We start from the raw sequence: 13678 nt of genomic DNA, 5'->3' as shown, positions 1-13678 counted from the left end.
ACATAGTGCAGGAGGAGCATGCCACGGGGCCGAGCTTTTCTGCCATGACTTACCCTTTAATTAATTTAAATTAAATTAATACCACCAATTATACTACAATTAAAGGATATACTCAAGGGCCCTTGTTTCCTAGCACTCCCCGCTACACAACAGAGACCTTAGAAACTATAACCACAAAATTAAGACCTTCTAAACTTTATAAACTATGAACCTTAACTGTCAAACTATAGAGTAGTATAAGTACTCACCTGGCCGTACTCACCCAATCAGCTGCTCCCTCCTGCCTGTGTCACGTTTTGAACCATGACGTGGCTCTGGAACGCCGCCGCTGGTCTGCGAGATTGGTAAGCCTCTGCAAAAAAGCCCGCGAAAGTGAGTTTAAATACTCACTGAACCGCCGCTCTCACTGCTCCCGACACTGGCCTGTGAAAGAAAGCCCGCAAAAGTGAGTTTAAATACTCACTGAACCGCCGCTCTCACCGCTCCCAACACTGGCCTGTGAAAGAAAGCCCGCGAAAGTGAGTTTAAATACTAAATAACAACAGAAAATGCTGGAAAAACTCAGCAGGCCAGGCAACATCTGTGGAGAGAAAATAGAGTCAACGTTTCGGGTCAAACCCTTTGTCAAGACTGGAAAGTCACAGGAAATGAAATAGATTGAAAGGCCAGGCTGGGAGAGAACAAAAGAGAAATGAAGAGACATTGAGAGGTATTCAAAATGAGACAAGAAGGTGATAGGACTAGTAGAGACAAAAGACAGCTTTAGATTAGGTGTGAAATGTGCTGGCAGAGTGGGAGACAGCTGCTGTATGGGAGAGGGGAAAAAAAAGGAGGGGGGTGAAGGGCCAAAACAAAGGTGTGGATAAAAAATAAGCAAAAATGTAATGGGGGCCGAGGTTATGATCTGAAATAGTTGAACTCGATATTGAGTCCGGAAGGCTGTAAAGTGCCTAATCGGAAGATGAGGTGCTGTTCCTCGAGTTTACGCTGAGCTTCCGTGGAACAATGCAAGAGCCCACAGTGAGGTCTGAGTGGGAATGGGGCGGTGAATTAAAATGACAGGCAACCTGAAGCTCGGGGTCATCCTTACGGACTGAACGGAGATGTTCCGCAAAGCGGTCACCCAATCTGCGTTTGGTCTCCCCAGTGTAGAGGAGACCACATTGTGAGCAGTGAATACAGTATACTAGATTGCAAGAAGTACAAGTAAATCGCTGTTTCACCTGGAAGGGGTGTTTGGGGCCCTGGACAGTGGGAATGGGGGCGGTATAAGGACAGGTGTTGCATCTCCTGCGCTTGCATGGGAAGGTGTCGGGTGAAGGGGAAGGGGTGCTGGGGGTGATAGAGGAGTGGACTAGGGTGTCGCGGAGGGAGCGGTCCCTACGGAATGCTGAAAGGAGAGGGGAGGGGAAGATGCGTTTGGTGGTGGGATCAATACTCACTGAACCTCCGCTCTCACCGCTCCCGACACCAGCCTGTGAAAAAAAGCCCGCGAAAGTGAGTTTAAATACTCACTGAACCGTCGCTCTCACCGCTCCTGACACTGGCCTGTGGAATCTGATGTGTTTTTGGATGATGTCGCCGAGAGGCAGCATATAGATGAGAAATAGGAAGGGTCCAAGGATAGCTCCTAGTTGGCTTTCAGAGGTAACAGTGTGGGAACAGGAAGAGAAGCCATTGCAGAAGATTCTCTGGCCACGACTGGAGAAGTAAAAATGGAACTAGGTGAAGGCAGTCGCACCCAGCTCGACAATGAAGGATGGGTGTTGGAGGAGGATGGTGTGGCCAATCTTGTCCAAGGCTGCAGACAGGACGAGGAGGGATAGTTCAACATGGTCACAATCACATAGGATGTCATTTGTGACTTTGATAAACCAATTTTCTACGTCAGGTACCTTGAGTCTGTTAACTATGTCTGGCTGCCGAGCTGTCCGTTTCCTTCCTCATTGGTTAAATGTTTACGACTCTGCCTTTTCAGGAACGGAATTGGCACTGCCCCAACCAGGGAGCCTGGGGCCAGCCCATAATTGGAAGTCTGACCTCGTTTCAATAATTTTACAAGCTACCAGCCTGTCGCGCCTCCACAGGCAGAGCGCCCATTCCGCTCTTTGAGTTTCGGGCTGCTTGCTTCACCGAATGGGGCACTAAGGGAAGAGGGGGAAGGAGCGGCAATGGGTGGGTCTGATGGCACGCCTGTGTCTCCTGGCTACACAGGAACGATTTTGAAAGTTAAAAAAAAAAAAATGTTTCACTTGTTGGAAAGCAGGCACGGCTCCTGCCATGTCCATCCTAAAGCAATTTCTACCAGTGTGCCTAAAATGGGCATTAGGCCTCTCGTTTACACATGTAAGGGGCCCAGCGCCTGTTTTAGGTGGCTGCCAGGGGCACTTGAAAAATTACCTGACCCAATATCCGGTCGGGCTTATTTCAGGCATCCTTTGGGCTCAGGATTTTTCCCAAAATTGGTGCTTGTTGCCCGTGTTGTGCGCCCATAAAATGGCTGCAACGAGGGTCAGTTTGTACCCTAGTAACTGGTCAGCTGCTATTTCCCTCCCTTTAGTTGACTAAAACAAGACATACTGACTAGAGAAATGAGCTACAATAATGGAAGAAATGGTGTTGGGTAAGTTTGGTCAGTCGTGTTTCTGGTTGCGAAGCAAGTTTTCTTGGGGCTAGATTTTCTGCCCATTCATAGGATGAAAAATCTTGCTGGCATGTCCCTATCTCCGATACATTGAGCTAGATTCCACCATTAAAATATGATTTGCACCTATCTAAAAATGATTTATATATTTGCATATATAGATATAAGGTGCTGAAGGTGATTTCCTTATTGTGCATTCAGATTTCAGCAATAAAATTAATAGCTGACCTGAAACGCATTGATACGGTTCAGTATTCAATAGTTTAGCTTCATAAGTACAATCGTTTGGGAGCAGAGGGGGCTTCAGCTGGGTCCTAATAATGAAATTCATGACAGTATTTCCTCTGTCTCTGGCGTGCCTTATCTCTGTCTGCATTGTAAAATGTTCTGAGGTGAAGCTGGTGAATAATGGTTATGATAACATCGTCATTGCTATTAACCCTGGGATTCCAGAAGATCTAAACCTCATTGCAAAAATCCAGGTAGGAAAATAAGACGTTAACTGAATTCCCCAATGCAGCTGTTGACTGTTCTTCATTATTTGTATATAAATGCTATTGTAAGTAGTTGGTAAAAGGGCACTTTAACAATGTGATATTCCACAAGTTTTCTTTTGTGGCCAGCCAAATGTCTGTAGGAGCATAGGAACCGGAGTCGGGCATTCAGCCCCTCGAGCCTGTTATGCCATTCAATTACTTCATGGCCAATCTGTATCTTAAAAAGATAGAAGACAGACTTGCATTTATATAGCACCTTTCACGACCTTGGGATGGCCCAAAGCACTTTACAGCCAATGAAGTACTTTTGAAGTGTAGTCACTGTTGTAATGTAGGAAACACAGCAGTGTCATGGGATCTTTCATGCCCACCTGAGAGCGCCGATGGGGCCTCGGTTTAACGTCTGATCCAAAAGACGGCACCTCCAACGATGCAGCACTCCCTCAGTATTGCCCTGGAGTGTCAGCTTAGATAGTTGTGCTCAAGTCTCTGGAGTGGGACTTGAAGCCACAACCTTCTGACTCAGAGGCAAGAGTGCTACCAACTTAGCCACTTAACTACTAACACAAAAGCAAAATACTGTGGATGCTGGAAATCTGAAATAAAAACAGAAAATGCTGGATATACTCAGCAGGTCAGGCAGCATCTGTAGAGAGAGAAACAGAGTTAACGTTTCAGGTCGATGACCCTTCGTCATTGACCTGAAAAGTTAACTCTGTTTCTCTCTCTATATATATGCTGTCTGACCCGCTGAGTATTTCCAGCATTTTCTGTTTTTATATTAGCCACTTAAGTGGGAGTCCAGAACCAGGGGTCACAGTCTAAGGATAAGGGGTAAGCCATTTAGGACTGAAATGAGGAGGAATTTCTTCACCCAGAGAGTGGTGAACCTGTGGAATTCTCTACCACACAAGGCAGTTGAGGCCAATTCATTAAATATATTCAAGAAGGAGTTAGATATATTTCTTAAGGCTAAAGGGATCAAGGGATATGGGAAGAAAGCAAGGACAGGGTACTGAATTTAGATGATCAGCCATGATCTCATTAAATGGCGGAACAGGCTCGAGGGGCCGAATGGCCGATTCCTGCGCCTATCTTCTATGTTTCTATGTTAACTACATTTATTTGTCTTGGTTCCATATCCCTTAATATCCTCCCGTGCTTTTCTTCAAAATAGTGTCATGGGATTGTAAGCGGTTTTTGATCCTAGCCCAATTGCTAGACGGACGGTTCGAATCGCCCCCGCCTTACGAAAGTTCTATACCCAGGAATTATTATTCAGAGTGTAAATGAAATAAGTCATGGACAGGAATGTTTCAGTGAAAAATCAAACTTGTATTTATTTGGTCTAACATACACTGGCTAAAACATGCACTACTAAACAAAATCACTGTCTCTGTGGAGAATAAAATCCAGGTTACAAACAACATACATACAGTACACAACTGGGGACTATAACAAGCAGTAATTCCCTTGTTGCTAGAAACATAGAAACATAGAAGATAGGAGCAGGAGTAGGCCATTCGGCCCCTCGAGCCTGCTCTGCCATTCAATGCGATCATGGCTGATCATCCAAGTTCAGTACCCGGTCCCTGCTTTCTCCCCATATCCCTTGATCCCTTTAGCCTTAAGAAATATATCCAACTCCTTCTTGAATATATTTAATGAATTGGCCTCTACTGCCTTCTGTGGTAGAGAATTCCACAGGTTCACCACTCTCTGGGTGAAGAAATTCCTCCTAATTTCTGTCCTAAAAGGCCTACCCCTTATCCTTAGACTGTGACCCCTGGTTCTGGATTCCCTGACCATCGGGAACATCCTCCCTGCATCTAGTCTGTCCAGTCCTGCCAGAATTTTATAAGTTTCAATGAGATCCCCTCTCATTCTTCTAAACTCCAGCGAGTACAAGCCCAATCGACCCAATCTCTCCTCATACGTCATTCCTGCCATCCCAGGTATCAGCCTGGTGAATCTTCGCTGAACTCCCTCCATGGCAAGAACATCCTTCCTCAGATAAGGCGACCAAAACTGCACACAATACTCAAGATGTGGTCTCACCAAGACCCTGTACAACTGTAGCAAGACATCCTTGTTCCTGTACCAAAACCCTCTCGCTATGAAGGCCAACATACCATTTGCCTTCTTAACCGCCTGCTGCACCTGCATGCTTACCTTCAGCGACTGTTGCACAAGGACACCCAGGTCTCGTTGCACTTCCCCTTCTCCCAATCTATTGCCATTCAGGTAATAATCTGCCTTCCTGTTTTTGACACCAAAGTGGATAACCTCACATTTATCCACGTTATATTGCATCTGCCATGCTTCTGCCCAATCACCCAACCTGTCCAAATCATCCTGTAGTTTCTTGGCATCCTCCTCACAGCACACACGCCCACCCAGCTTTGTGTCATCTGCAAATTTGGAGATATTACATCTAGTTCCCTTGTCTAGATCATTAATATATATTGTGAATAGCTGGGGTCCAAGGACCGATCCCTGCGGTACCCCACTAGTCACTGCCTGCCACTCGGAAAAAGACCCGTTTATTCCAACTCTTTGCTTTCTATCTGCCAACCAGTTCTCTATCCAAGTCAATACCTTGCCCCCAATCCCATGTACCTTAACTTTACACGCTAATCTCTTATGTGGGACCTTATCGAAAGCCTTCTGAAAGTCCAAATACACCACATCCACTGGTTCTGCCTTATCTATTTTACTAGTTACATCCTCAAAAAATTCCAGTAGATTAGTCAAGCAGGATTTACCTTTTGTAAATCCATGTTGACTTTGTCCGATCCTGTCACTGTTTTCCAAGTGCTCTGCTATTACATCTTTTATAATGGACTCTAGCATTTTCCCCACTACCGATGTCAGGCTTACCGGTCTGTAATTCCCCGTTTTTTTTGAATAGTGGGGTAACATTAGCTACCCTCCAATCCATGGGTACTGTTCCAGATTCCATCGAATGTTGCAAGATGACCAGTAAAGCATCAACTATTTCTAGGGCCACTTCCTTAAGTACCCTAGGATGTAGATTATCAGGCCCTGGGGATTTATCGGCCTTCAATCCCATCAATTTCCCTAACACCATTTCCCTACAAATACTGATTTCATTCAGTTCCTCCCTTTCATCAGACCCTATGTTCCCCGACATTTCTGGAAGGTTATTTGTGTCCTACTTTGTGAAGACAGAACCAAAATATGTATTTAATAGTGGATTCTAATTCCACCTCTACCAACGAATTACCCAGTCGCATAAACCCCTTCGCCTGGCTGAACCAAACGAAGCTCCCACCCTCGGAATAGCCCAAAAACTTCACCTGAGAAAAACCCTGAGCCCCTTACACCTCACCCAGCTCGCCTGGGATATCTGGTTACCGGCTTGGCTCGATCGCTTCACTCAGCGGCTTCTTCCTCTGGTACTTCTTGTTAAATCGATCTTGGTGGAGCGAGGAAGCAAGAGAGAGAGAGAGAATGATGGAAAAGAATCTATAGTAGTCTAGGTACCCCTATCTTTTCCCGCCAATCTTTAAAATCCTTTTGTTTCTAAGCACTCCGGTGCTTAATCAGTGATGAGTCATCCTCGGACCCATGAGTATTGGATTAATGGCCCTAAGTCTGGGACATATCTTTCGGTCTTTGTGTTGGGAAAAAAAACTGGCTCCTTTTCGGCTGGCTGAGGCCAGTGGGTTCATTGTTCTGCTTCTCTTCTGAGATGGAGGTGAGAAGTGCTTTTGCATATTAGAGCGGCCTTTTCAAGTTCAATGGCCCCTTTCCTTTTTCCAGGACTGTCGGGCGAACCCATACATTCTGGATGACTGACAGTTCTTTTGTCACAGCCAACTGCCATGCGTTCTCTGGAGTTTTAACAAACCAGTCCCCCACATATCTGCACAGGGCGATCCCACCACAGGGAAAACACCCTCAGCCCATAAAGTCCACAAAAATATTCTCGACTGAGTCCATTCTTCAACCAGAGACTTTGCGATCTCTTCAGGATCTTTTACGTCCACCTGAGGGAGCAGATGGGGCCTCGGTTTAACATCTCATCCAAAACTCCCAGACAAAAATCTGAATTTCAGCACTCCACCGTGCCTCCAGCTGCCTAGGTTCTAAGCTCTGGAATTCCCTCCCTAAACCTCTCCGCCTTTCTACCTCTTTCTCCTCCTTCAAGATGCTCCTTAAAACCTACTTCTTTGACCAAGTAATATCTCCTAATATCTCCTTATGTGGCTCGGTGTCAAATTTTGTTTGCTAACGCTCCTGTGAACCGCCTTGGTATGTTTTACTAATTTAAGGTGCTATATAAATGAAAGTTGTTGTTGATGGGCAGAAATCTGAAATTCAGATCCCTGGCATCATCCCTCCCTGACTCCGGGTTTAAAATTCACAACATAAGTTGGTAACGTTCTACATGCTTAAGGAATTGTGCCAAATTTGTAAATAGAGTACAGTGGTTAAAAAGTATTGCGAAAACTGTGCTTCTTCTAGGAAATGGTGACTTCAGCCTCATCCTTCTTGTACAATGCCACCAACCATCGAGCTTATTATCGAGATGTGAAAATCCTATTGCCCAACACCTGGAGCCCAAATTCCAGCTATCAGAGACCAACCACCCAGTTCTACGAAAAGGTAAAAGCTAGAACAATGGCATCGTTAGCATTATCTTTTTCTATTTTCATGGGTATTCTATCACCCACACTGCGACTTACTCTTAAACGTGATACTTGCATGTCCTGCCTCAGTCATTTTTGTGAAAAATTACAATACCAGCATCACCAATGCTCTATTCCTTATTTCATTTATCCAAATAATCCACTGTGAGGCCCTATCCAGTTTGGAAAATGTGTTACGCTTTTATCTTGGATGTTGTCAACATGCACCAACATACATTGGTTTAAAAGGACAGTTTAATGAAAACATTTTCGCGCAGGGAAGAAAACCTTGCTCTTTCCAACTTTCACTTTTGTATTTCTTCGCTGTCTTTGTTTCCAAACTTTTGCTGTTTATGTTTGACAGTTTTCTGGGTGGTTCACTATGCTTTCCTGGTGTTATTTCCCCCATTTTTATTTTAATAGGCCGATGTGATCATTGCTGACCCACACCTTAACTATGGAGATGACCCGTACACCCTGCAGTACGGCGGATGTGGTGAGAAGGGGCGGTACATTCACTTCACTTCGACTTTTATGCTAAACGATGGCCTGATCCCTGTTTATGGCGCTAGAGGTAACAACTTTGCAGGAAATTCCTTTCAAATGTGCAGCTAGTTATAATTAATTCCCATTTAACTGGAAATATACTCACATTAAGTTATGCGGGGCTGAAGTTGAGCAAAATCTTATTTTAAAGGATTTGCAACAGCTCAGAACAAAATAGGGGCACTGTAATAAATGAGTATCAGAGCTTCACTTCGGAGCTACATTCAGGAGCAAGTCAAATAGGGTCAAAGGGTCATTGACCTGAAACGTTGGGCTGGATTTTGTGAATGGAGGCGAGTTGGAGGCGGGACTGCTGCTTGTCGTGTCAATGTCCCGCCTCCATCCTTGGCCAACCAGAGGGATTTTCCCCTGATTGACCTTGTTAAGCCCGCCCTGTGGGCTCAGCAGGCCAATTAGGGAGGAAGTCACTGACAGAGCACGTCAACGTCAGACGTGCTATCTGTCAAGACTTCTTGAAAGAAGAAATGTCAGCATTTGACAGCTCTGTGAAGCTGTCAAACACTGACATTCTCTGTTGTTTGATGAGTCCTTGTGTTCAGGACTCATCAAACCTTTCAACTTTGTTGATTTCACCTGGCTGTTGGTTCGGAGGATCTAACAGCCAGTCTGTGAAATCAACAAGGAGGATGTCAGCTCTCTCGATCCAGTGCAGCTGAAGGCTGTAGGAAGAAAACAAGGTAAGTGAACATTTTAAAACTTATCACTCACCTTGCATACTTACCACTCCACACTTGCACCCATCACATCTGACTTCCAGGTGCCTCCGACCGCCGCAGACCTCCTTCACGTCTCCTCCAACTTGGCGGGGTTCTCCGAGGTCGGGAAACCTTCACCTATGAAGGTAAAATGGCACTAATCCTTTTTTCTGCCTGTTAACTACATGTTAACAGGCAGTTAAAAGGATTAAATGCCTTTCCCGCCTCCAGGAGACGGGACCCGAAGCAGCACATCTTCCCGCCTCCTGGCAAAAGGGCACAGAGGCAGGATGGGGGCGGGTTTGCCATCCGCCCCCACTTTCTCCGAATTTACCGGCTGTCCAGCCTCCAAGCCCGCCCCCTCGGGGTTTGGAAAATCCAGCCCGTTAACTCTGTTTCTCGCTCTACAGATGCTGCCTGACCCGCTGAGTATTTCCAGCATTTTCTGTTTTTATTTCAAATATTCTATTGTTTATCTTTGGACTTGATGCAAAATTGTACTGCGGTGCTCAGTGTGTTAAAAGAGCAACTGAACCCAACAAAATATTAATTTCTATTTCAAAATCATTTGCTTCATGCAGAACTAAATTCAAGGACAGAAGTATCAACAGCCACAAAGTCTACAACAAACCTAAAAATAGAAACAAGGGTTACGATGTTCTGTTCTTTCCTTTCCTCCTTCCCTCTTACCCTCGCTTCCTCTCCCTCTCCCCACTTGCCCCTTCCCCACCTTTGTCAATTATCCTTCCCGCCACCCTCCCCAGCCCTGCCTTACCTGAATATTGGTACTTGGCCTTGATTTCCTGTTTGCAACACCATTAGAGACCAATTGTACCATTTAAATTTGAATGGTTATTTTAAACAAATACTTACTTCTGTTTTTACAGGTAGAGTGTTTGTTCATGAGTGGGCCCATCTCCGGTGGGGAGTGTTTGATGAATATAACGATTTGGTGCCCTTTTATTTGTCTGCCGGGGAAATCAAAGCAACAAGGTAGGATATTCTTCAATTCTAATCCTATGATTTATTTCAGTAGGAAAAGCCTTTTAGGTTTCCAGACTAGTCTACAGCAGGGAGAATGTTCCTGTGATGCATTACACTAACACACAATTAAAACAACATATTGTTCAAAGATACAAACCATTTACAATGACCAACAGCATAGCAAAAGGTCACAAGATCTTTAAAAATTGATTCTGGGGGATGTGGGCCTCGCTGGCAAGGCCAGCATTTATTGCTCATCCCTGGTTGTCCTTGAGAAGGTGAGCTGCCTGCTTGAACTGCTGCAGTCTGTGTGGTGAAGGGACTCCCACATTGCTGTTAGGTAGGGAGTTCCAGGATTTGGACCCAACAGCCAAGAATGATACGCAAGATCATAAGATAGATATGAACGAGGAAGACCATTCGGTCTATCCTAACTCAACCATTCAGAGAAACTCTCCCTCATCACACCATCCAGCTATTTCCTAAATTAATCCAGGGTTTTTGCTCCCTATCTTACCTGGAAGTCCATCCAATGTATTGAACATTGACATCAGTCTTAAATTTGCCTTTTGTCAGTTTGAACCTATGCTCCCCTGTCCTACTGTCATAATTTAACTTTAAGTAGCATCTAATATACCTCTGAGATCCTCTTTTACTCAGATTCATTAAAGCTAAGGAACCCAAGTTTCTTCAGTGTTCCTCCTTAATACTAGGATCAGCCTTGTGGCTCTTCTATTCACCCACTTTAGGGCTTGAAGGTTTATCTTGTGCCTTGGTTATCAAATCTGGGTGCAGTATTTGAGAAGTCTGAGTACAGGAAACTCTTTTTTATCTGGCACCGACGGGACCGGCGTGGTGCCAGTTGATCAAAAAGTCCAGATTACAGAGAGGTATACTTACCAAGGTACGAGAGCCCCGTACACGGCCACAGGTGCAGGAGCCCCGGTTACACAGCACTTGTGCAGGAGTCCCGGTTACACGGCCACAGATCCAGGAGTCCCCGGTTACACGGCCACTAATATATAGTAAAACTTACCTGAACCTACTCCTGAATTTTGCCGGTTAAGAGAGATTTCTGGATATTTAGGTGCCGGTTAACAGAGAGTTTCCTGTACTGTACTGTACAGTGCTAATATGACATCCTTCAACTTTTATTTGTTGTTTTGCTGTTCCACAGTCACTGAGCCTGTTAGGTGTTGAATCCATTAACTTTCCTAGATTCCACCAATATCTCTAGATCTCTTTCAATGCCTTTAACTATTTCAGTACCTTTCATATAATAAGTACTTTGTCCATAAACACTAAGGACAAATGTTGAAGATCATAAAATAATCATATTTCAAATGATGAAGCTGTTCCCCAGCAGGAGACACTGCCTCAGGATAGAAAGGGAGACAGTTTGTTTGTGGGGGTGTTGGTAGAACAGAGATTATTTCTGGTTGAATTAAGTCCTGCATTACTTGTTGACGATTTAAGCAGATTTTCCTCCCCTCTTTCTGGTGAGATGGGATATTGAGGGTTGTAACAACAATAACTTGCATTTATTTTGTGTTTTTTAATATAAGTAAACAAGTCACTTCACTAATGGATGCAGATAAAATTGTCATGAGCAAGTTAAGAGGGGTAGCTGAAAACTTTCTGATAGAAATGGGTTTTGAAGAGGTTTTTAAAGATGGAAAGAGAGGTGCAGAGAGTAGAAGAGGTAGTTCCAGAGAGTAAGACCAAGGCAACTGAAAACTGCCCCACCAATGTTGGGGTGAATGGAGGGGGATGCACAAAATGCCAGAATGTTGGCTTTCATTGCTAGGGGGATAGAATATAAAAATAGGGAGGTATTGGTGAGACCGCACCTGGAATACTGCATACAGTTTTGGTGTCCATACTTAAGAAAAGACATACTTGCTCTCGAGTCAGTACAAAGAAGGTTCACTCGGTTAATCCTGGGGATGAGGGGATGGACATATGAAGAGAGGTTGAGTAGATTGGGACTCTACTCATTGGAGTTCAGAAGAATGAGAGGCGATCTTATTGAAATATATAAGATTGTGAAGGGGTTGGATCAGGTGGATGCGGGGAGGATGTTCCCGATGATGGGTGAAACTAGAACTAGGGGGCATAGTCTTAGAATAAGGGGCTGCTCTTTCAAAACTGAGATGAGGAGGAACTACTTCACTCAGAGGGTGGTAGGTCCATGGAATATGCTGCCCCAAAAAGCTGTAGAAGCTACATCATTACATAAATTTAAAACAGAAATAGACAGTTTCCTAGAAGTAAAGGGAATTAAGGGTTACGGGGAGCGGGCAGGAATTTGGACATGAGTCTAGGTTCGGATCGGTCATGGCCCTGTGGGTAGCGGAGCGGGCCCAGGGGCCGTGTAGCCTGATCCTGCTCCTATTTCATGTGTCTAATTCTGTTAGATTCAGGAGATGGTTCTGTGATAGTAGATTGGCGGTTAGGATCAGATCAGCCATGATCTTATTGAATGGCGGAGCAGGCTCGAGGGGCCGATTGGCCTACTCCTGCTCCTATTTCTTATGTTCTTATGAACAGAGTTCAGAGAAGAATATAGTGTTGGAAGAGATTGCAGAGATAAGATGGGGCAAGGGCATGGAGGGATTTATATACAAGAACAAGGAATTCAAATTTAAGTTGGAGGCAGGGAGCCAATGCCAGTCAGAAAGGACAGGGTGGGACTTAGTCAAACTAGAATTAGGTGCAGATTGAAATGTTTCATTATGCCAATCCTACTTTTCCCCTTGTGTTTTAGGTAGCATGACAATGGAATGCACATAGATACCACTCTAACGTGCACATGTGGTTCACAAAATTGACCCTTTTTAAACATGTTCATGGTATATGGGTGATGCTGGCAAAGCCGCATTCATTGCCCATCACTAGTTGTGTAGGTATATTGCAGTGTTCTCTGTAACCTCCTCCAGCCCTACAACCCTCTGAGATCTCTGCGCTTCCCCAATTTTGGCCATGTGTGTATCCACAATTTCCATTGCCCCACCATTAACGGCTATGCCTTCAGCTGCCTAGGTCCCAAATTCTGAAATTCCCTCCCTAACTGCTCCATCTCTCTCTCCTCCTTTAAGACGCTCCTTAAAACTGTGATCAAGTGTTTGGGCATCAGTTCTAATATTTTGTTATGTGGCTCGGTGTCAAATTTTGTTTGATCATGCTCCTGTGAAGCGCCTTGGGACATTTTACTACTTTTAAAGTCACTATATAAATGCAAGTTGTTGTTGTTGGATTAAAGGTCTGCACAGAATACAAATGACAAAACTTTCCATACTGCTTCAGCTACCTGCAAAACTCTCTGAGCCAGTATCTTCATCTGTACCTGCAGAATGTCTTGTCCTCCTGACACGGGCATGGAGAGCTGGCTTAAGATCTAGATGGGATTTCTCAAACTGTTACATTTGGCTGATACATGTCATGTCATGCAACATGCAAGTCAGACCCCTGCAGCACATAGATAGATAACTCACCACACTAGCACTGTCGATAAACAAACAAGAGTCACGATAAGGGGGAAACAGTAAGGAATCCTCAGCAAGGGTACAGATGAGAGGATTCAGACACAGGGAAGAGGCAGGAAGTCAGATCCTACAGTGAAGGAGCTGAATCTGG

The 13678-nt window shown here is 44.6% G+C and overlaps 1 protein-coding gene across 1 annotated transcript in view; it reads left to right on the top strand.

Annotated features, from left to right (window-relative positions):
- The first annotated feature begins 2868 nt into the window (after positions 1 to 2868).
- The window catches only part of LOC147122359 (calcium-activated chloride channel regulator 1-like), a 53877-nt gene continuing 43067 nt past the window's right edge, over positions 2869 to 13678 (top strand). The window contains exons 1-4 of the mRNA XM_085983441.1: positions 2869 to 3126; positions 7633 to 7773; positions 8220 to 8370; positions 9946 to 10051. Coding sequence (XP_085839567.1) covers positions 2965 to 3126; positions 7633 to 7773; positions 8220 to 8370; positions 9946 to 10051 — 560 coding nt within the window. The 5' untranslated portion in view covers positions 2869 to 2964. The remainder of the gene's footprint in view (positions 3127 to 7632; positions 7774 to 8219; positions 8371 to 9945; positions 10052 to 13678) is intronic.

The sequence above is a fragment of the Somniosus microcephalus genome, chromosome 3 (assembly GCF_052327205.1).
Source record: "Somniosus microcephalus isolate GS21.2 chromosome 3, FLI_Smic_1.0, whole genome shotgun sequence".
Classification (NCBI taxonomy): domain Eukaryota; kingdom Metazoa; phylum Chordata; class Chondrichthyes; order Squaliformes; family Somniosidae; genus Somniosus; species Somniosus microcephalus.
This window is presented reverse-complemented; position numbering and strand designations above follow the sequence as displayed.